Below are 22,314 nucleotides of genomic sequence, written 5' to 3'. Positions count from 1 at the left end.
ATGAAACTTAAAAGCTTTTTTTTTTTTTTTTTTTTTTTTTTTTTTTTTTTTTTTAAATTTTATTTATTTATTTATGGCTGTGTTGGGTCTTCGTTTCCGTGCTAGGGCTTTCTCTAGTTGCGGCAAGCGGTGGCCACTCTTCATCGCGGTGCGCGGGCCTCTCACTATCGCGGCCTCTCCTGTTGCGGAGCACAGGCTCCAGACGCGCAGGCTCAGTAATTGTGGCTCACGGGCCTAGTTGCTCCGCGGCATGTGGGATCCTCCCAGACCAGGGCTCGAACCCGTGTCCCCCGCATTGGCAGGCAGACTCTCAACCACTGCGCCACCAGGGAAGCCCCGAAACTTAAAAGCTTTTGCAAAGCAAAGGAAACCATAAACAAGACGAAAAGACAACCCTCAGAATGGGAGAAAATATTTGCAAATGAAGCAACTGACGAAGGCTTAATCTCCTTTAATATGAGCTGCTCAATATCGAAACAAAAAAACAACCCAATCCAAAAATGGGTGGAAGACCTAAACAGACATTTCTCCAAAGAAGATATACAGATTGCCAACAAACACATGAAAGGATGCTCAACATCTCTAATCATTAGAGAAATGCAAATCAAAACTACAATGAGGTATCACCTCATACCAGTCAGAATGGCCATCATCAAAAAACCTACAAACAATAAATGCTGGAGAAGGTGTGGAGAAAAGGAAACCCTCTTGCACTGTTGGTGGGAATGTAAATTGATACAGCCACTATGGAGAACAGTATGGAGGTTCCTTAAAAAACTAAAAATAGAACTACCATTCAACCCAGCAATCCCACTACTGGGGATATACCCTGAGAAAACCATAATTCAAAAAGAGTCATGTACCACAATGTTCATTGCAGCTCTATTTACAATAGCCAGGACATGGAAGCAACCTAAGTGTCCATCGGCAGATGAATGGATAAAGAAGATGTGGCACATATATACAATGGAATATTACTCAGCCATAAAAAGGAACAAAATTGAGTTATTTGTAGTGAGGTGGATGGACTTAGAGACTGTCATACAGAGTAATACAGAAGTCATACAGAAGTAAGTCAGAAAGAGAAAAACAAATACCGTAGGCTAACACATATATATGGAATCTAAAAAAAAGAAATGGTTCTGAAGAACCTAGGGGCAGGACAGGAATAAAGACGCAGACGTAGAGAATGGACTTGAGGACATGGGGAGGGGGAAGGGTAAGCTGGGACAAAGTGAGAGAGTGGCATGGACATATATACACTACCAAATGTAAAAGAGATAGCTAGTAGGAAGCAGCCACATAGCACAGGGGTATCAGCTCGGTGCTTTGTGACCACCTAGAGGGGTGGGATAGGGATGGTGGGAGGGAGATGCAAGAGGGAGGGGATATGGGGATATATGTATACGTATAGCTGATTCACTTTGTTATACAACAGAAACTAACATACCATTGTAAAGCAATTATACTCCAATAAAGGTGTTTTTTAAAATGCTATTAGTTAATAATAAAGTTTAGGTATAAAAAATAAGCTTTTTGGCTTGTGGTTGCCAAGTGGAAGGGGAGGTGAGAGAGGGATGGATTGGGAGTTTGGGATTAGCAGATGCAAACTATTATATATAGAATGGATAAACAACGAGGTCCTACTATACAGCACGGGGAACTATATTCAATATCTGGTGATAAACCATAATAGAAAAGAATATGAAAAAGAATGAATATATGTATAACTGAATCACTTTGCTATACAGCAGAAATTAACACAACACTCTAAATCAACTATACTTCAATAAAGTAAATTTTTAAAATTAAAAAAAAATTATTTTAAATAAGCTTTTTGGGGACTTCCCTGGCGGCACAATGGTTAAGAATCCGCCTGCCAATGCAGGGGACATGGGTTCGAGCCCTGGTCCGGGAAGATCCCACATGCCCTGGAACAACTAAGCCCGTGCGCCAAAACTACTGAGCCTGCGCTCTAGAGCCCGCGAGCCACAACTGCTGAAGCCCGTGCGCCTAGAGCCCGTGCTCCGCAACGAGAGAAGCCACCGCAATGAGACGCCCGCGCACTGCAAGGAAAACCCAACGCAGCCAAAAGAAAAATAGTAAGATTTTTGTACTAAACTGGGGGCCCTCAAGGAAAATATTTACTAATTATAGCAGTGACCCAAACACATTTATCTAAATGAGTACTGTACTGCAAAGAAATCTCCTTAAAAGTCAAAAATAAATTTATTCCCAAAATGATGCCAATACTCCAAACTTTTCACAACTTCTCTTCACAAAAGAAGAAATAATGTAGTTTATGAGCTACGGCAGGGAAGAATCAATATCATAACTTTACAATCTCCAAAATATATGTACATAATAATAATAAATTAACTCTCAAAGATAACAGACGATGTTTTCCTTGAAAATCTCTTCTTCCTCAGCGCCAGTGTTGCCCCAAAGTGGTTCTTATATCCCATTTCTGGTCCCCTGGCTTCCATTCTTCCTCTCACCACCTACTCTAGCCATTCCCCAAGGCCACTGTTGAACCTCTTCTCTCCTTTTTCCAAGCTTCAACTACCAAGATCCTGTACCAACAGCCCCACACTTACCCAGGGACATCATCTCCAGCTAAACGTCCATTCATCAAAAACTCTTTCTTATACATACAAACACACTCATATCCTACACTCCAATCAAAATAAGTTACACAGAAGTCCCTATAAATGCCTGATTAATTCCTGTGGCCTGCAGTAGTTCACAAGGATCCCTTAGAGCTAAAAGCAGTCAATAGATACCCATTGAAAGAATGAATGAATGAATGAACGAATGAATAGGATGGGCTTAATCCTCCCCCCATTTCCACATAATCACATTCTAGTTTTCTTCAGAGGCAATTTCAAAGCTTTTTCATGAAGTAATTCCACCAGTAAAAAGTACTGGTCTCTTCCTCTAAAATCTCATGGGCTCTTATCTTCTATCACATTCAACATCTTCCTCTCCATAGTATTCCTGTACTTCTTATCTCTACCACCAGATCTTACATTTTTTAAGGATAGGGTAATTGTCTAAGTAATATAATCTATATATATACACAGAAAGACAGAGAGACTTCTCCAACGGTTGCCTATTCTTTTAGTTTGCCTACCAACATTTAAACTCTTTGAAGGCAAAAATTCGTATGTTTCTTTTTCCGCCACCTTCACTATCATATCACCCTTAGAATTAGGCACAGTATCTAACACATGAAGTGTCACCACTCACGTCAAAAACTGTGAAGGTAATTCAAAAAGACAAGTGTCAAAACTATTTTAGAATGCCCATACAGTTTTCCAAAGCAATAAATTTTAACCTCAATTTGGGTATGTAATTTTTACTCTGCTATTTAATAAATCAATTGTATGATATTTCCTCCAAGGAGATATTAACTCTTAAGAGCCTAAAAATACTGATCTTTTTATGAAATTAGCATGGTACCTTACACAAAGTATATGTAAAAGGTTATTTATGAACAAATGAATGAATGAGCAAATTAAGGCAAAATCTCTATTCCTAGCCAATGGATCAATGAACCTCGAACTTTAGAGTCAAAACTCCAAAAAGGAGAGAACTAAATAGAAACTTTTTAATATTTCCAATTCCAGAAACACTGGCAAGATGAACAGAACTGAATCAATCCCAAAATCTCTCAGTTAAGCAGACAAAGAGACAAAATACAACTGCACATTTGCATTATCAACATCCTGTGGGTAAAAGCTATGAACTAGGATTTAATACTTCCTGCCAAGCCTGCAGTCAAGAATCCTCTGGACACTTTTTCCATAAGCAGCCACAAAGACAATTTTGAATGGTGTACAACAAAAGTAATAGAAAATATTTCGTTAATGCCATCAATTGGAAGAGAAAAAATAGTGAAAACAGACAGAAACCAAATAGTAAAATGGTAACCCTAAATCGAACATCAATAATTAAATGTAATTGGTCTAAACACATCAATTAAAAGATTGTCAGAATGGATTAAAAAAAAACAAGACCCAACTACATGCCATCTACAAGAAACTCACTTTAAACATAGTGGTATAGGTAAATTAAAAGTAAAAAGAGTGAAGAGTAAAATGCAACTCTATTCATAATCACCAAAGATGGAAATAACACAAATGTTCTTCAAGGGTGAATGGATTAACTACGGTACATCCATACAATGGAATATTGCTTAGCAATAAAAAGAATTATTGATACACAACAACATAGGTGAATCTCTCAGGCATTATGCTGAGCAAAAGATGTCACTGTCAAAAGGTTACATACTGTATGACTCCATTTTTATGACACTGTAGAAGAGACAAAACTATAGCAATTAAGAACAGATCATTGATTGCCAGCAGTTGAGGAAGAGGGGGGCAGCATGAGGGAACTTTTGGGGATGACGGAACTGATGGAACCCTGATTTTGGTAGTAGTTATACAAATCTATATATGTTAAAACTCAGAACCATCCACCAAAATAGTCAATTTTACTCTATGTTAATTTTAAAAATAAAGTCAAATAAAGATTAAATGGATGATCTCTATGAATCCTTCCAGACTATGATTTTATGAATGAGAAAAAAAGAGGAGGGTAAAAGGAAAACAGGCAGAATGCTAAGTCCTACTGGCATAAAAGCCACTAGTCATAAGAACCTCCTGATTACTGAACAAAGTATACAAAGCAAACTCAATCTTCTGAAATTCACTCCCAGAAGAGGCTAAGAAAACCAGACATTCAGATCCAAAATGTGTATATTTTTAAATGCCTATGAATGGCTCTTCTTGTCTGTTTCCATATTTTACACTTTCAAGAAGCTGCCAATTTCTCCTGGCTAAATGCCACTTACCCTGCTTGGGGTTACTCAATTTACAAGCATTCCTTTATTTATACCTTATACGCTCATTTAATGATGGGGTCTTTGGCAGTCACAATAAAGACTCTGCAAAAGCACTTGCTTTTGCAAAGTGCCAGATCAGAGCTCCTCACCCGGAAACTAAGGTCCCTGCGGGACACGGCACACCCTCGATTCGTTCCAGACCTGAGGACGCTAGGTCTTCCTCCCTAGTCGGAAAGGGTACCCCACCGCCAAAGCGCCCCAAAATTGGAGGCCGCTGCGGGCCGGGCTCTGGGGCACTTCTCCCTTCTCGGAACTGCCTGGTTGCCTGGAGGGGGCAGCTGGTCGTTTTGAGAACTGCCCCGGTGCGGAGCGTGCCCCTTAGAGGGCTCTGACCAGTCACCTTGGGCAAGTCCCTTCCTCTCCCAGAACGGGGAGGAAACTTTGGATAGGTTTCCTAAGGGAGCTTCCCACCGCACTCTCCGAGTCAAACTTTCTGGGCCTCCCGCGCCAACAGGGAGACCGGCTCGCCCTTCAGAGCCCCCACCCGCGCCGTCCCTTGCTCACCAGGAGCCCTAAGGGAACTAACGCACCGGTCCGAGCGCGAGGCCCGAAAGTAAGAGGGAGGCGAAAAATGCCAAATCCCGGTCTCGGCTCCCTCCACCCCGAGCAGGCCGCTCGGCCGCATTCCGGTCCGCCATTCCCTAGGGTCACCGCCCGCCTGCCCGCTTCCACCCGGTGGTAGTAGAGCACGCGCCGGGGAGGGGCGAGTGCGGGCCCGGGGGAGGCGGGTGCGCCCACCTTGAGCTGGGACTTGGAGACCTTGCCGCTGTGGTCCAGGTCGAGCGCGGTGAAAGCATGCCAGATGGCCTTGAGCAGCTCGTCCTTCAAGCCCCCCATGGTCGCGGCCCTGATACCCCGGCTGCCGCGACTGTCCTGCCAGCCACTCGGCGCGTCTGACGCGCCTGGGCCTCTGCCGCCACCGCCCGCCGCGCTGTCACCTGACAGCGGCAGGCCCCGCCCCCGACAGGCCCCGCCCACTCGGCGCCCGCGGCGGACCGCGCTGTGCAGCGGGAGCGCTGGGTTGGGTGGTCCGCCTCTCACTGCCTGTGGGGACGCCCGGCCGTCTTTCCCGGTTAGAACGGCAAGCGCCACCACGCATCCGCCTAGTGCTCCCAAGACCAGCTCGGGCCATTTTCGGTGCTCGCATGCCCCCCAAACAAGAGCCCCCTATCCCGAGAAAAAATATGAGAGGCCGGCGTCCCACAGTGAGAAATGGAGCCCTGCTCCTGACCCGGGGACGGGGTTACTGTCTGAGGAGGCCAGACAAGATCCCCAAAAGTCCCCGGTCAGGGGCTCAAATGCTGGCACAGTACCTAGTGGGAGAGGAGGGGGAGGGGAAGCAGGGAAGGGCCTCGGGGGAAATTGGTTCATGCATTTCCCAAACATTTCTTGATGCCTACTGTGTAGTGGTCTCCGGGGGCAAAGAGTTGAGGTTTAAGGTGGGTTTAGAAATCAGAGGGTCAGGCAACCTTTTCTAACTCTCAGCTGTTGAGGGACAGTTCACAATTTAGGAAGGGTTTGATGTGGGTAATGCTGCTGTTTCCTGATGTTTCTGTGCTTGCATAATAGGAAATCTGGAAGGACCCCAGCAAATCACTCCACCCATCTTACTAATCAGACTGGGTGGACCATTTAAAAAGAACCTATCTATGCCCGGAAGAGCGTCCTCCGCATTGTAGATGTTCATTTGATATCTGTTAACAATGATCACTTGACCTCTTTGGGCTTCAAATGTTCCACGTATGAAATGAGCATGGTTGCTCCAGATGATCTGGAAGGGTTCTCCTAGTGCTCACATCCTAAGATAATAAATATTGCTGGCTGACTCCAGTCTGATTAAGTCACCAGGCACAGTGCCTTGCATCTCCAATCCAAGACCAAATCTGGATAAAATGGAGAGAAAAACAAATACCAAGAGTTTTCAAAGGGAAACGGTTCTCAGATGAAGTTTGGTTTTGTTTTCCTCTTTTATGTTCCTAAATGCACATATATGAACTTTATTAAAAGGAAAAGGGCATCATAAGGAAGGGGGATTTGGAAAGAGCAGAAAAGGAAGGAGCAGCTTCAGTGAGCTTCAGGCCACAGGGAACTTGGTGGGGCAGAGGAAAGGATGGCCCAGTTGAAGGGAAGGGGCAAAAGCAGAGGGACTATCAGTCTCTCAGTGTGAGGGCCCTAGAGGCCCCACTTCTCCATTTGTCAGGACTTTTCTTGCTCTGCCAGAATCCAGTCTCTATCAATGATCTTCCCCAACTCCAGCTCAAGTCTGCCAGTCAACAAAAACACATGATTTAACCTCTAATTTCTTCATGCCAACTCAGCTTTCCCTAGGTAGTGACAAAAAAGAAACCCTCCTAATTCTCAAGGTTCAGATTAACCACTAGATGACACTCCTTCTCTCTCTGTATCTGGAAGCACCAAAAAGATATTTCAAAGCTTTTGTAGGGGGGGGGGGAATCACATGACCAGTACATTCTGAACTTTCAAATTCCTACTTCTTGGACTTCCCTGGTGGTGCAGTGGTTAAGAATCTGCCTGCCAATGCAGGGGACACGGGTTCGAGCCCTGGTCTGGGAAGATCCCACATGCCGCGGAGCAACTAAGCCCGTGTGCCACAACTACTGAGCCTGCACTCTAGAGCCCGCAAGCCACAGCTACTGAGCCCACGTGCCACAACTACTGAAGCCCGCATGCCTAGAGCCTGTGCTCTGCAACAAGAGAAGCCACCGCAATAAGAAACCCGCGCACCGCATTGAAGAGTAGCCCTTGCTCGCCGCAACTAGAGAAACGCCCATGCACAGCAACAAAGACCCAACGCAGCCAAAAATAAATAAATAAATAAATGTATATTTAAAAAAAAGATTCCTACTTCTTCCACAATCCCCACTCTCATAATCTGAACAAATTTTAAAGCAAAATGATGTCATGGAAGGAGCTGTGCTTTGGAACCTAACAGATTATATTAATTCTCTACTGCTGTGTAATCAACTAACCCAAAATTTAGCAGCTTAAAACAATAATAAACATTATCTCATATTTTCTATGGGTCCAGAATTTAAAGGCCATTTAGCCATATAGTTCTGGCTTGAGGTCTCCTGAGAGGTTTCAGTCAGGATATGGGACTGTAGTCATCTGAAGGGGAGGCTGGTGCTGTAGAAATTACTTGTACCATGGCTCACCCACATGGACTTGTTCACAAAAGGCCTCAGTTCCTCCCTGTATGGGTCCACCTACAGGCTACTTGAGTGTCCTTATAACATGTCAGCTGGCTTTTCCCAGAGCAGGTGGTCCAAGAAAGAGAAAGGTGGAAGCTGCAATGTCTTTTACGATCCTGCCTCAAAAGTCACTTATCATCATTTCTGCAATACTCTACTGATTACTCAGGTCAGACCTATTTAAGGTGGGAGGGGAAATACAAAAGAGCATGAGTATCAGAAGGCAAGAACCACTGGGACCCATCTTGGAAGCTGGCTACCACACAGATGTAGGGCAGAATCCAGACTCCACCATTTGCTTACCTATGAGCAAATATGAGTCTTCATTTCTTCATAGGTAAAGTGGGAAGGCTACTATTTATCTTGCAAAACTGTGATGATGAGGCTTAAATGAGATACTAGTACATATGAGACACAGCATCCTGGTACCAGGCAACTGTTGATATTTGGCTCATGTGGTGGTTTTGTGCTGTGTCAATTTAACTAAACTGAAATTTAGTCCCCCAAATTTCCCTTCCCAGTCTGGTTCCAAGATAGGATTGGTCACAAGAGAAATTTGTGTAAGATTTGAAAGGAGCAAGTGAAGCAGCAGCCCTTGTGCTCTGAAGATGCCAGGTACCAGCTGCAGATTGTAAACTTGTTACTGACCTGCTGGCACATTGTTGGTGCAGAGCAGCAACTGGTCCCCAGCTCCTCCAGCTCCCACCATATCTCCTATTTCAGCTTCTCCAAGCCTCTGGGGCAAGGCACACATGAAGTTCTGTGGTAAATGCATCAACTTCTCCTGCAGACCACCTGCATCAGCAGCATGAGAGATAGCTATGGGTTCCGTTTTGTCCTCATAGGTTCCAGTTTGTCCTTGTGGATTCTAGTTTGCCCTCACTCTCCCCCAGTTCAATCCAAGCTGTCTTCCTGACTGCTAGCCCTGATGACCTATCAGTTTCAGGCCATTTCCGGATGCAGAGGCTACAACCTTCCATAGAATTCTTCACCAGCTTTCCTTTGTGATCCCTGGTTAGTTTCCTTTGATCCTCCAGCCATCTCCTTCCAGACTTTTTCTCCCCCAGCTTTTCCTACAATTGTGCTGTATTTAATCCCTGTTATAAATCCTGTATTCCTTATTGGTGCTGCTTCCCTGACCAGCCCCTAACTGATATTGAAATTTGTGAAGTTAGATACTGTTAACAAAAAGCATGTGTTACTGGCTTTGGGCAGGGGGGTGGCAGAAGCTAAAAGGATCTCAAGTGAAGGTTTGAAAGACAGTGAGGGAATTGTTGTTGAAAGTTGCTGCTTTGAGTTGAATTGTCTCTCCCCAAAATTCATATGTTTAAGTCTTAATCTCCAGTGTCTCAGATGAAGTTTTACAGAGGTAATCCAGTTAAAATGAGGTCATTAGGGTGGGCCCTAATCCAATATGACTGGTATCCTTATAAAAAGAGGAAATTTGGACACACACGGGAAGAATGACATGTGAACATGAAGACAGAAATCAGGGTGATGGGTCTACAAGCCAAGGAACACCAGAGATAGCCAGCAAATCACCAGAAGCTAGGAGACAAGCATGGAAAAGATTCTTCCTCATAGCTTTTTGAAGGGACAAACCCTGCTGGTAGCTTGATCTTGTATTTCTAGCTTCCAGAACTGTGAGACAATAAATTTCTGTTGTTCAAGCCACCAGTTTGCGGCATGTTATCATGGCACCCCTAGCAAACTAATAGAGTTGGACAAAATGTTATAGCTGGTGAAAAGTTTGGCAACACTGTTGCCTGAGATAATGTAAAAACTAGGAAGAGTATCTAATGAAAACTAGTAAAGATACTTAATGATCTTGTGGATCTGGCTAAGGAGATTTCCAATCATAACATTGAAATTGCCAACTGGCTTCTACTATTTCTCTAAGACAAAATACAAAAAGGGAGTTGAACTAAGTTTGAATTGTTCAATTTTCAAGTAGAATCTAGAGGGACTGTAAAGGAGCCAAGATATGCTGGTTTCAAAAATAAAATTCTTCCTAATCCCCAGTCTCTCCTGGTAACCGACAAGGAGCACTAGGCCTGCCAGTGAGCTCTATCGAGCTCTCATCTTATCTTGGCCAAAGGCCTGTGTCGAAGAAAAAAATCAACTCATAGTCAATCTAAGAAAGAAATGGAAGATTTTATTCAAGCCAACCTGAGAATTATAATGCAGGAAGCAGTCTCTCAGAAAGCTCTGAGGACTGTTCTGCTTGTTAGAGGTCAAAGCACAGGTATATAAGTTTTTGAGACAAAGGGTTCTACATCAAAAGACATACTGACAGTGGACACAATCAGATCTGAACATACGAAGTGGGTCATCATGACCCCTTATAAGATTAAGAAGGAAAACATTCTCCTAGGGCTTCCCTGGTGGTGCAGTGGTTAAGAATCCGCCTGCCAATGCAGAGGACATGGGTTCCAGCTCTGGTCCGAGAAGATCTCACATGCCACGGAGCAACTAAGCCCGTGCGCCACAACTACTGAGCCTGCACTCTAGAGCCCGCGAACCACAACTGCTGAGCCCATGTGCCACAACTACTGAAGCCTGCGCACCTAGAGCCCGTACTCCACAATGAGAAGCCACCGCAATGAGAAGCCCGCACACCGCAACGAAGAGTAGCCCCCGCTCACCACAACTAGAGAAAGCCTGCTCACAGCAACGAAGACCCAACGCAGCCAAAAATAAATAAATAAAATAAATTAAAAAAAAAATTCTCCTAAGGAGGACTGGGTAATGCAGATGCACAACACACACTAAAGGGGAAGGAAGAGGCCCAAACAGGCGGAGAAAATTTTTAAATAAAATATGAATTTTATCCCATCACTGAAATGCCCTGTAATCAGTGGGCACAATCTGGCAACAAGAAGCAGAAATGCTGAGCAACTGTGCCTGAAGCCGGCAGATGTGGGAGTGGTGTCCGGCCCCTGGCCACTCAGCAGCTGATAGCATCTTTGTGACTGCCATTACCCCAAAGCTTTCCTGAGAGGAAGCTTCTGGTTCCATGGGAAGTTTCATAAACCAATGCCAGGATTTAAGTTCTCAGAACCAGGACAAATTGCAGTCTCCTCAACTGGTGAAAACAGCTCTCTCCGCCTCAGGGGTTATTGTGAGGATCAAATAAAATAACAGCTGTGAAAGCATGGCATAGTCACTAAAGCCCATCCAAATGGGAGGGGCAATCATGAAAAACAGGAAGGAGGAGAATAATGGAACTCTGATGCCAACAAGGACAAAACCCTCTGAGGCCTTAGGGTTGGGTGGTTTGCTCAAGGTGCAAAAGCAGCAAAATCTAATCTTGTAACTGTGAGAATTGTGTGACAGGGTTAACTCTGAAAGCCTCCTCCAACATCACTAGCTGGAGTTTAGGCTGAACCCCATGTTCCAATGAAAATCCTGATTTAATCATCTGTCACTGAGACCAAGGCCATATCTATTGCCCCATGGAATGCATGAAAACTCCATGTCAGCCTGACTCATTAAGAATAGGGATGAGGGTAGAGTTAGGAGAAGCTTCTCAGATGTGGAGATTGAGTCTTTTTTTTCCCAATTTATTGAAGTATAGTTGATTTACAATGCTGTGCCAATCTCTGCTGTACAGCAAAGTGACTCAGTTATACACATATATACATTCTTTTTTTATATTGTTTTCCATTATGGTCTATTACAGGATATTGAATATAGTTCCCTGTGCTATGCGATAGGACCTTGTTTATCCATTCTAAATGTAACAGTTTGCATCTACCAGCCCCAAACTCCCAGTCCCTCCCTCTCCCTCCCCCCTACCTCCTCCCCCTTGGCAACCACAAGTTTGTTCTCCATGTCTGTGAGTCTGTTTCTGTTTTGTAGATAGGTTCATTTGTGCCATATTTTAGATTCCACATGTAAGTGATATCATATGGTATTTGTCTTTCTCTTTCTGACTTACTTCACTTAGTATGATAATCTCTAGTTGCATCTATGTTGCTGCAAATGGCATTATTTCATTCTTTTTTATGGCTGAGTATTCCATTGTATATATGTACCACATCTTCTTTACCCATTCATCTGTTGATGGACATTTAGCTTGTTTCCTTGTTTTGGCTATTGTGAATAGTGCTGCTGTGAACATAGTGGTGTATGTATCTTTTGAATTACAGTTTTGTCTGGGTATATTCCCAGGAGTGGGATTGCTGGATCATATGGTAATTTTATTTTTAGTTTTCTGAGGAACCTCCATACTGTTTTCCATAGTACCAACTTACATTCCCACCAACAGTGTAGGAGGGTTCCCTTTTCTCCACACCCTCTCCAGCATTTGTTATTTGTAGACTTTTTAATGATGGCCATTCTGACCGGTGTGAGGTGATACCTCATGGTAGTTTTGATTTGCATTTCTCTAATAATTAATGATGTTGAGCATCTTTTCATGTGCCTACTGGCCGTCTGTATGTCTCCTTTGGAGAAATGTCTATTAAGGTCTTCTGCACATTTTTCCATTGGGTTGTTTGTTTTTTTGTTGTTGAGTTGTATGAGCTATTTGTATATTTCAGAGATTAAGGCCTTGTTAGACATGGAGATTGAGTCTTGAGAATTAGTGAAAGTTCACAGATAGCTGTACAAGAGAAGGAAGGACATTCCAGAAAGAAAGAGGTAGCTAGCTGCATGCACAGAAGTACGAAAGCAAAAAAAAAATGGTGCTTTGGCTATGTGATATCGTGATTTATAATAAATACATTTGCTCTTTGTCCCATTTCTGGCACAGAGCTCCTAAAACCCTTAGAATTTCCTAAGTGTTGAGAGCCATAATAGTGTCGTTTGTTATGTTAATGAGGTGAATTTTGGAAAGAACCTAAGGATAAGGGCTGACTGCCAGAGGAACCAACCATTTGATTAGAGGGTTGGAACCTTCACTCCCACCCCTTTTGACCTCTGGGGACAGGAGAGGGGTTAGAGATTGAGTTCAATCACCAGTGGTCAATGACTTAATCAATTGTTCCTATGTAATGGAGCTTCCATAAAAACCCAAAAGGAGGGACTTCCCTGGTGGTCCAGTGGTTAAGAATCCTCCTTCCAATGCAGGGGACGTGGGTTGGATCCCTGGTCGGGGAACTAAGATCCCACATGCCGCAGGGCAACTAAGCCCACGCACTCTAGAGCCCGCGTGCCACAACTACTGAGCCCGTGTGCTCTGGAGCCTATGCGCCACAACTAGAGAGCCCATGTGCTGCAACTACTGAGCCCGCGTGCTCTGGAGCCCACGCGCTGCAACTACTGAGCCCACTTACCACAACTAGAGAGAAGCCTGTGCACCACAACGAAGAGCCCACACGGTGCAACAAAAGATCCCACATGCTGCAACTAAGATCCCACGTGCCGCAACTAAGATCCCACATGCCACAACTAAGACCTGATGCAGCCAAATAAATAAAAACACAAAAACCAACAGACACAGGATTTGGAGAGCTTCCTGGTTGGTGAACCAGAACACATCCACATGCAGGCCCCAAACTCCACAGAAACAGAAGTTCCTGTTTTCGGAAACTCACCCTGTGTATCTCTTCATCTGTTCATTCGTATCCTTTAATAACTTCTGTGATAAACCAGTAATCTAATAAGTAAACTGGTTTCCTGACTTCTGTGAGCCATTCTAGCAAATCAATCAAATCCCCAAGGAGGGGGTCGTGGGAACCTCTGATATAGAGCCAGTGGGTCAGAAGCACAGGTAACAACTTGGACTTGGAATTGGCATCTGAAGTCATGTGAGTCTTGTGGGTCTGAGCCTTTAACCTATGAGATGTGATGCTATCTCCAGGTAGATAGTGTTGGAATTGACACCAGCTGGTGTTGGAGGATTGCTTGGTGTAGGGAAAACACTCACACATCAGAATTGAAATCAGCATCTTGAAGAGATATCTACACTCTCATGTTCATTGCAGCATTATTCACAGCAGCCAAGATACGAAAACAACCTAAATGTCCATTGATGGGGAGTGGGTAAAGAATGTGGCATATACATATATATATACATATACAATGGAATATTATTCAGCCATTACAAAGAAGGAAATCTTGGCATTTGCAACAACATGGGTGAACCTGGAGGACATTATGATAAGTGAAATAAGCCAGACACAGAAAGCCAAATACTGCATGATCTCACCTGTATATGAATCTAATATACTCAAACTCACAGACTGTAAGAGTAGAATGATAGTTGCCAGGGGCTGGGGGGAGGGAGAAGTAGGGAAATGTTGATCAAGGGCACAAAGTTTCAGTTTTACAAGATGAATAAGTTCTGGAGATCTGATGTACAGCAATGTGAATATAGTTAACAATACTGTAGTGTATACTTGAAATTTGCTAAGAGGGTAGATCTTAAGTGTTCTTACCACCACCAAAAAAACAAAAACGGTAACTGGTAACTATGTGAGGTGATGGATATGTTAATTAGCTTGACTGGAGGAATTATTTCACAATGTATACATATATCAAAACATCAAGTCAGGGCTTCCCTGGTGGTGCAGTGGTTAAGAATCCGCCTGCCAATGCAGGGGACACGGGTTCGAGCCCTGGTCCAGGAAGATCCCACATGCCGCGAAGCGACTAAGCCCGTGCGCCACAACTACTGAGCCTGTGCTCTAGAACCCGTGAGCCACAACTACTGAAGCCTCTGCACCTACAGTCCGTGCTCCACAACAAGAGAAGCCACCACAATGAGAAACCCGTGCACCGCAACGAAGAGTAGCCCCCGCTCACCGCAACTAGAGAAAGCCCACACACAGCAACAAAGACCCAATGCAGCCAAAAATAAAATAAAATAAATAAATGTATTAAAAAAAAATTCAAGTCATATACCTTAAACATATACTATTTATATTTGTCAATTATACCTCAATAAAAGTGGAGGGAAAATCAGCAATGTCAAAAAGAAAAAAAAAACTTCCATTCTTCACTCTCTTCCTTTCTTCCTCAGTGCCTTCCTTCCTTTCCTTCTTTATTTTTTCCTTCCACAAATAAGTGTTGAGCATCTTCTCTGTATCAGGTATTGTGCCAGGCACTGGGAGTCCAACAATGAACATGCAGGTTGGCCCTTCCCCTCATGGACTTAGAGTTGGGTGGAGGTCCTGTCCTTTCTGCTGATGACTTGAGGAGGCCATGCCATGTGGGTGCTGCTGAGTTTACTACTCCTGGACTGTTCAGGGTCCTCAGAATAGCTTCCTGCTCCTTCTCATATTTCCAATCTTTCCCCATCTCTCCCATCATCTAACCTTTGATACATTAGTAGAATCATCGGAAGATTTTACTTCCCAGGAAACAAAGGTTGGAAACTTTAGAGTCAGCTTTCTTTCTTTATGATATTTGATTGATGCACCATCTTGTAACACATTAGCAGATCCCCTGTTTACCTGGTTATTATGTGACCATCAGGTTAATCCTATTTTCCTATTCTTAGTATGATTTCTGCTTTTTACGTAATTCTTTGGCTTACTTTTGTTCCCTGTATACATTCATCCCTCATTACACTGAGAGAAATATATACTTATACTTTATACTGTTGGGGAAGTGGAAATTTCCCCTTTACCCCTCTTGAGTTCCTGTGGGACTAATAATAAAACTGACAGAAAATAAATTAACAGGAGAAAAAGAAACAAATTTTAATTCAGGCACTTGGAGGTGCCATAGAAATGAGACTTAAGAAGTGGCCAAAGCAGGCAACTTTTATACTTTTTAGACAAAAAAACAAAACAAAACAAAACAAAACAATAAATTTGTGAAGAGGTGACAGGACAAAGAAACTTATGTGTTGGCTGCTCAATTAGTGAAGAATCTAAACAGAGTTGGGCTTGGGGGAGTACATTAAGGAAGTAACAAGGTTTGTCTATACAGGATTCCTGGCCTGACTTCCTTACCGCTAGTAATAAGGGTCCCTTCTACCTCCAGATGCAGAGAGGGCACCTTTCATGTGAGAGACTGATTTCCTGCTTTCAGGGAGACCGAGGGGAGAGTCAGAGTGTCCCTCTTATGTTGGCCGTTTCTTAAGTAACTTTAATTCAAAATAATCTATATGCCATTGAGGCACGTTTTGGGGTGGCCTGCCCTGAGCCCCAGAAATACACAAAATGTATTTACCAGAAGAAACAAAGTGGCCAAAAATAGTAACACCTACTTTGAAAATTAATAAGAATTTAAATATATTTTATTATATTTAGCCTCATTTTGTGTTTTTTGTTTGTTTTTGTTTTTGTTTTTTGGCTGTGTTGGGTTTTTGTTGCTGAGCACGGGCTTTCTCTAGTTGCAGCGAGCGGGGACTACTTGTCATTGAGGTGCGCAGGCTTCTCATTGTGGTGGCTTCTCTTGTTGCGGAGCATGGGTTCTAGGTGCAAGGGCTTCAGTAGTTGTGGCGTGCAGGTTCAGTAGTTGCAGCACGCAGGCTCTAGGTCGTGCAGCCTTCAGTAGTTGTGGCGTGCAGTCTCAGTAGTTGTGGCTCGCAGGCTCTAGGGTGTGGCTCGTGGTGCACGGGCTTAGTTGCTCCGCGGTATGTGGGATCTTCCCAGACCAGGGATTGAACCTGGGTCCCCTGCATTGGCAGGTGGATTCTTAACCACTGCGCCACCAGGGAAGTCCCGTTTGGTGTTATAATTACCTTTTTATATGCCTCTTTAAAACTTTTCACTTTGAATCATAGACTTTAGAAATGTTATAATTAACTGTAATTATTATTCTTTTTTGATGCTCAAAAGAATCACAACACGACCGCTGAGAACCCTGTTATATTGGCTTCAATGTCCAATCAGCACGATTTCAAATATTTTTGGAAGCATCCTTTTCTCAGATGTTACAGGCTCCTCCTTGTCTTTCCCTGTTCCAAGACATGGAATTGGCTATGCTTTTAAAAGTCTTGGCTTTTTTTAAGGAGCATAGTAGAATCCAAAATCTGGATGTTGGGTGTGCAAATCAATTTGGTAGTGAGTAAAGTTGTTTCCAGGTGACAAACCTGATGAACATCTTTCTTTCTAAGTCCACATCAGTTTGCATTAAATCTTTCCACTTTTATCCAACTCTTAATTATTCTAATGTAAAAATATAGTTATTTAATATACCTTCTGCTTCCTTAATTTTTAACCCCACACCAAATCTATGATTATAATCTCTTCTCTTTTATAATCTTTATTTGAATCATCTATCACCATTCAGAAGTCTCTTCATTGATGCAAATTTGTTTGCATTCTTTTTTTGGTCCAAAATAAATTTAGTGCTCAGCTGTAAGAAAGATTTTCTTAGCTGTTAACATCTATACCTTGGTTATTTATAAATGACCTGTGTTCTGTTTCAATTTTCTGTTTCTTCCCTTTTTTGGGAAGAATCTAGATATAAATATGAAACAAATGAACAGCTTAGTGTTGTAATCAAATAAAACTTGGTAACAAAGCAAATCTGATACATATTTCATGAGTTGTTATTGTGATAATAAGATAATTAAGCATGTATGGAAAAGTTTGCATAAATGGTGGTAAGTATACACCTGAAGATAGTATGTCAAAGGTTAGATGGTAGGAGAGGTAGGGGAAGATTGGAAATATGAGAAGGAGCAGGAAGCTATTCTGAGGACCCTGAACAGTCCTGGAATGGCGCTCAGCAGCACCCACATGTCATGGCCTCCTTGTCATCAGCAGAAAGGACAGGACCTCCACCCAATTCTAAGTCATGAAGGGACGGACCTACCCGCATGTTCATTGTTGGACTCGAAGTGCCTGGCACAATACCTGATATAGAGAAGATGCTCAACACTTATTTGTGGAAGGAAGAAAGAAAGGAAGGAAGGCACATGGAGGAAGAAAAGAAGGGAGTGAATGCTTAATATATAAGGCACGTTTATATTTCCAATCATTCCAAACAACTGTGTAAATACATAACAAAGGCAGTACAACCAATTATATAATACAAGCATACTTCAGAGATACTGTGGGTTCAGTTCCAGCCACCACAATAAAGCATATATTGCAATAAAGCGAGTCACATGAATTTTTTGGTTTCCCAGTGCATAGAAAAGTTATGTTCACACTATATTTAGTCTATTAAGTGTGCAATAATAGCATTGTCTAAAAAACCAATGTACCTACCTTCATTACAAAATATTTTATTGCTAAAAAATGCTAACCATCACCTGAACCTTCAGTGAGTCATAATTTTTATGCAATAGTAATATCAATGATCACTGTCCACAGCTTACCATAAAAAATATAATAAGAATGAAAAAGTTTGAAATATTGGGAGAATTATTGAAATGTGACACAGAGATGTGAAGTGAGCAAATGCTGTGGGGAAAATGGTGCTGATAGACTTGTTCAACATAAGGTCGCCACAAACCTTCAATTTACAAAAAGCACAGTATCTGTGAAGTGCAATAAGCAAAGCACAATAAAATGAGGTATGCCTGTACTAACTAAGCAAAACTATAAAATACATAATTTCAGGAAATCCCCCATGAAAGGTATAGGCATGACAAATGCCACTGATGGAGCAAGTTAAGTGTAATGATTAAAAGGGACCCAGCCTCCACAGGGTGTATGAATCCATTTGTATGAAACGTCCAGAATAGGCAAATCCATAGAGACAGAAATTAGATTGATGGTTGCCTGGGGCTTAGAGGAGGGGGGAAATGGGGAGTCACTCCTAATGGGTTTCCCATTGGAATGATGAAAATGCTCTAAAATTGATTGGGTGATGGTGGCATAACTCTATGAGTATACTAAAAGCTATTGAATTGTTTACTTTAAATGGTGAATGGTATGGTATGTAAATTTTATCACAATAAAGCTGTTATAAAAGGGGGGAGGGCAGCCTGATGCATGCCAGCTCAAGTTTAGAAGGTGCCACCAAATCCCCTGCTCCAGCCAAGAATCAATTATAAATAACCCCAACCTACATAAATAACCTACAAACGTGGCCAGTATGAAATGGTATTATTTTAATTTGGGGTCTAGTAAAATCACTGTAACATAGAAAAGTATCAAAATAAATATTACTTCTACAAATAAGTATAGAAGTAATGAAAAAGAAATTAAATCCATGGTTTTAATATTTTGAAGTGAGACTTAAATGTGGTTATAGCCTTTGTGATTATTTTATTTTTGTGATTCTGTCTGCTATTTGGTGTGTTGGGATGTTCGGTGTTTGAGAAATCAGTCTTATTGGATTTGTGATTATAACTTGGATTGTTTAAGGGAATTTAAGTGATGAGGTGATCATTATCATGGACTTCTCAGCACTCATTTCACTCTGAGATAATTAGTAAAAGCCAACAGGTGGTCCCATTTTCCTTGCCAGTGATTGGTTTAGGAACAAGCATGTGACACAACTCTGGCCAATGAGATGGGAGTTATAAAGTCCATGTGGGGCTTCTGAGAGAGGTTTCCACAGTCCCAAAAAAGGGAAATAAAAGTCCCACTTTCTCTGAATTGTTGTGTCTGGATATGATAATGTCATTGCTGCAGCCACACTGCTACAAGCCTGAGGCTTCTACCAGGACACAGAGAAGGGCAGAACCAAGAGAATCATAATAAAGTGGAGCTGCAGCCTGGGCCCACCATGCCCACAGCCCATCCCACCTCAGAGCTTCATGTCATGTGAGATAATACATTTCTTTATTATTTAAGCCATATTGAGTCAGGGCTTTCTTTTATTTTCACCCAAAAGAAACATTTTATAACGGGATTTAAATGTAAAACTGTAGTTTAAGAAACTTTTAAAAATGTATTAGTTTTAAAAATAAACAAATGGGACCTAATGAAACTTAAAAGCTTTTGCACAGCAAAGGAAACCATAAACAAGACGAAAAGACAACCCTCAGAATGGGAGAAAATATTTGCAAATGAAGCAAATGACAAAGGATTAATCTCCAAAAGTTACAAGCAGCTCATGCAGCTCAGTATCAAAAAAACAAACAACCCAATCCAAAAATGGGCAGAAAACCTAAATAGACACTTCTCCAAAGAAGATACACAGATTGCCAACAAATACATGAAAGGATGCTCAACATCACTAATCATTAGAGAAATGCAAATCAAAACTACAATGAGGTATCATCTCACACCAGTCAGAATGGCCATCATCAAAAAATCTACAAACAATAAATGCTAGACAGGGTGTGGAGAAAAAGGAACCCTCTTGCACTGTTGGTGGGAATGTAAATTGATACAGCCACTATGGAGAACAGTATGGAAGTTCCTTAAAATAGAACTACCATACGACCCAGCAATCCCACTACTGGGGATATACCCTGAGAAAACCATAATTCAAAAAGAGTCATGTACCACAATGTTCACTGCAGCTCTATTTACAATAGCCAGGACATGGAAGCAACCTAAGTGTCCATCGACAGATGAATGGATAATGAAGATGTGGCACATATATACAATGGAATATTACTCAGCCATAAAAAGAAACAAAACTGAGTTATTTGTAGTGAGGTGGATGGACCTAGAGCCTGTCATACAGAGTGAAGCAAGTCAGAAAGAGAAAAACAAATATCTTAGGCTAACACATATATATGGAATCTAAAAAAAAAAAAAAGTTCTTAAGAACCTAGGGGCAGGACAGGAATAAAGATGCAGACGTAGAGAATGGACTTGAGGGCACGGGGAGGGGGAAGGGTAAGCTGGCATGAAGTGAGAGTGGCATGGACATATATGCACTACCAAATGTAAAATAGATAGCTAGTGGGAAGCAGCCGCATAGCACAGGGAGATCAGCTCGATGCTTTTTGACCACCGAGAGGGGTGGGATAGGGAGGGTGGGAGGGAGACGCAAGAGGGAGGAGATATGGGGATATATGTATATGTATAGCTGATTCACTTTGTTATACAGCAGAAACTAACACACCATTGTAAAGCAATTATACTCCAACAAAGATGTTAAAGAAAAAATAAAGTAAAATGAAACCCCCCCCCAAAAATTTATTAGTTTTGTTTATTAGGCATATAAATTGGATAAATTAAGCATCAGTTATACCGGAAGTTGTAGAGAATGTTCCTCTGCACAGACAGAAGCCCGCTGGACTTTGAACAACCTAGAAACAGTGTGGTGAGGCAAATTTCAAACAGGGGTTCATGCCGTTGACCCTCATATGAGAACCTACTGGTAACATGACACGTGTCTTCAACCGTGGCATTGATTTTAAACTCAGGGAAGACATAGCTGCAAGAATCACAAACACTGACTTATGCTGGGATCACAACTGATTTCTGCTGGTATCTGTAGAAATTACAAACACTGGTTTCTGGTGTAGGAAGAGAGGTTAGAGTGTCCAAAGGAACAGATCACTAGCAGCTGTGCTATCAGTGACCAAAGGGGACTTCACAGGCCAGGAGCCCCCAGTTTAAATGCCTTCAAGGCCCAGGCAGGATCCGTGCATGAAGGAAAATGAGTGGGAATGAAGCAGTGAGAAACGGTGCTCCCGTCTCCGCTCAGGCCCAGGTGATGCTGCTGTGAGGAAATGCAGCTTCAGTGTTGCCAGATCTTCCCTTTTTCAAGAGAAGCCAAAAAACTGGATCATGTGAGTCTTGTGGAGTTTTAGATTAGGGCAACCAGTTCAACTAAAAGAACAAAACCGAAACAGCACACATCTACGGGCTGTCTGTGGTCCACAGGCGGCCAGTTTGCAGCTCAGCCCATAACTTTAGAGTACATCCAGAGGGTAGACATATGTGGAAGCCTGCAAACATTTTCTTCCCACAGGAGCTTCTCAGACACTGAGATCTGGGGCTACATAGCTGAAAAGACGTGATTCATAGTAATAGCCCAGTAAGAAGGATTAGCTGCAAAATGCACACGCATAGTTAAACAAAATAATCTGTTCCATGGGGCTGGTTGGTGTCTTCTGCTTAAATCTCAAAGACAAAGACAATTTTTATTTCAATCCTTGTCAGAGCCAAGTTGCATATTTGTGATTAGCTACCAGCATGATCAGTCCTACTAAATTGCTTTGCTGTCTTCCCCGGCTTTATAAATTAGGATTAGTCATTCATCTGTAACCAAAATATTAAAAGAGAGGGAGAAAGACTGAGACCACTGGTCCAAACGAGACATGAGTCCCAAGAGAGTCTTGTCACACCTCCCTGGAGCTTCCCAGCAAAGCCCAGCACAAGTTTCTGGTCTGCAGGGGTCACACAACAAATATTCCCTGGTTTCTTGAAGATA

General features: G+C 42.4%; 1 protein-coding gene across 1 annotated transcript in view; it reads right to left on the bottom strand.

The window, feature by feature from the left end:
* Window positions 1-5,843, bottom strand: part of SWAP70 (switching B cell complex subunit SWAP70) — a 78,482-nt gene extending 72,639 nt beyond the window's left edge. The window contains exon 1 of the mRNA XM_059931107.1: window positions 5,648-5,843. Within this exon, the coding sequence (XP_059787090.1) occupies window positions 5,648-5,746 (99 nt within the window). The 5' untranslated portion in view covers window positions 5,747-5,843. The remainder of the gene's footprint in view (window positions 1-5,647) is intronic.
* Between the last annotated feature and the right edge of the window lie 16,471 nt (window positions 5,844-22,314).

The sequence above is a fragment of the Balaenoptera ricei genome, chromosome 8 (assembly GCF_028023285.1).
Source record: "Balaenoptera ricei isolate mBalRic1 chromosome 8, mBalRic1.hap2, whole genome shotgun sequence".
In the NCBI taxonomy this organism is placed as follows: domain Eukaryota; kingdom Metazoa; phylum Chordata; class Mammalia; order Artiodactyla; family Balaenopteridae; genus Balaenoptera; species Balaenoptera ricei.
Note: the sequence above shows the minus strand (reverse complement) of the source record. Positions and strands in the feature narration are given on the sequence as shown.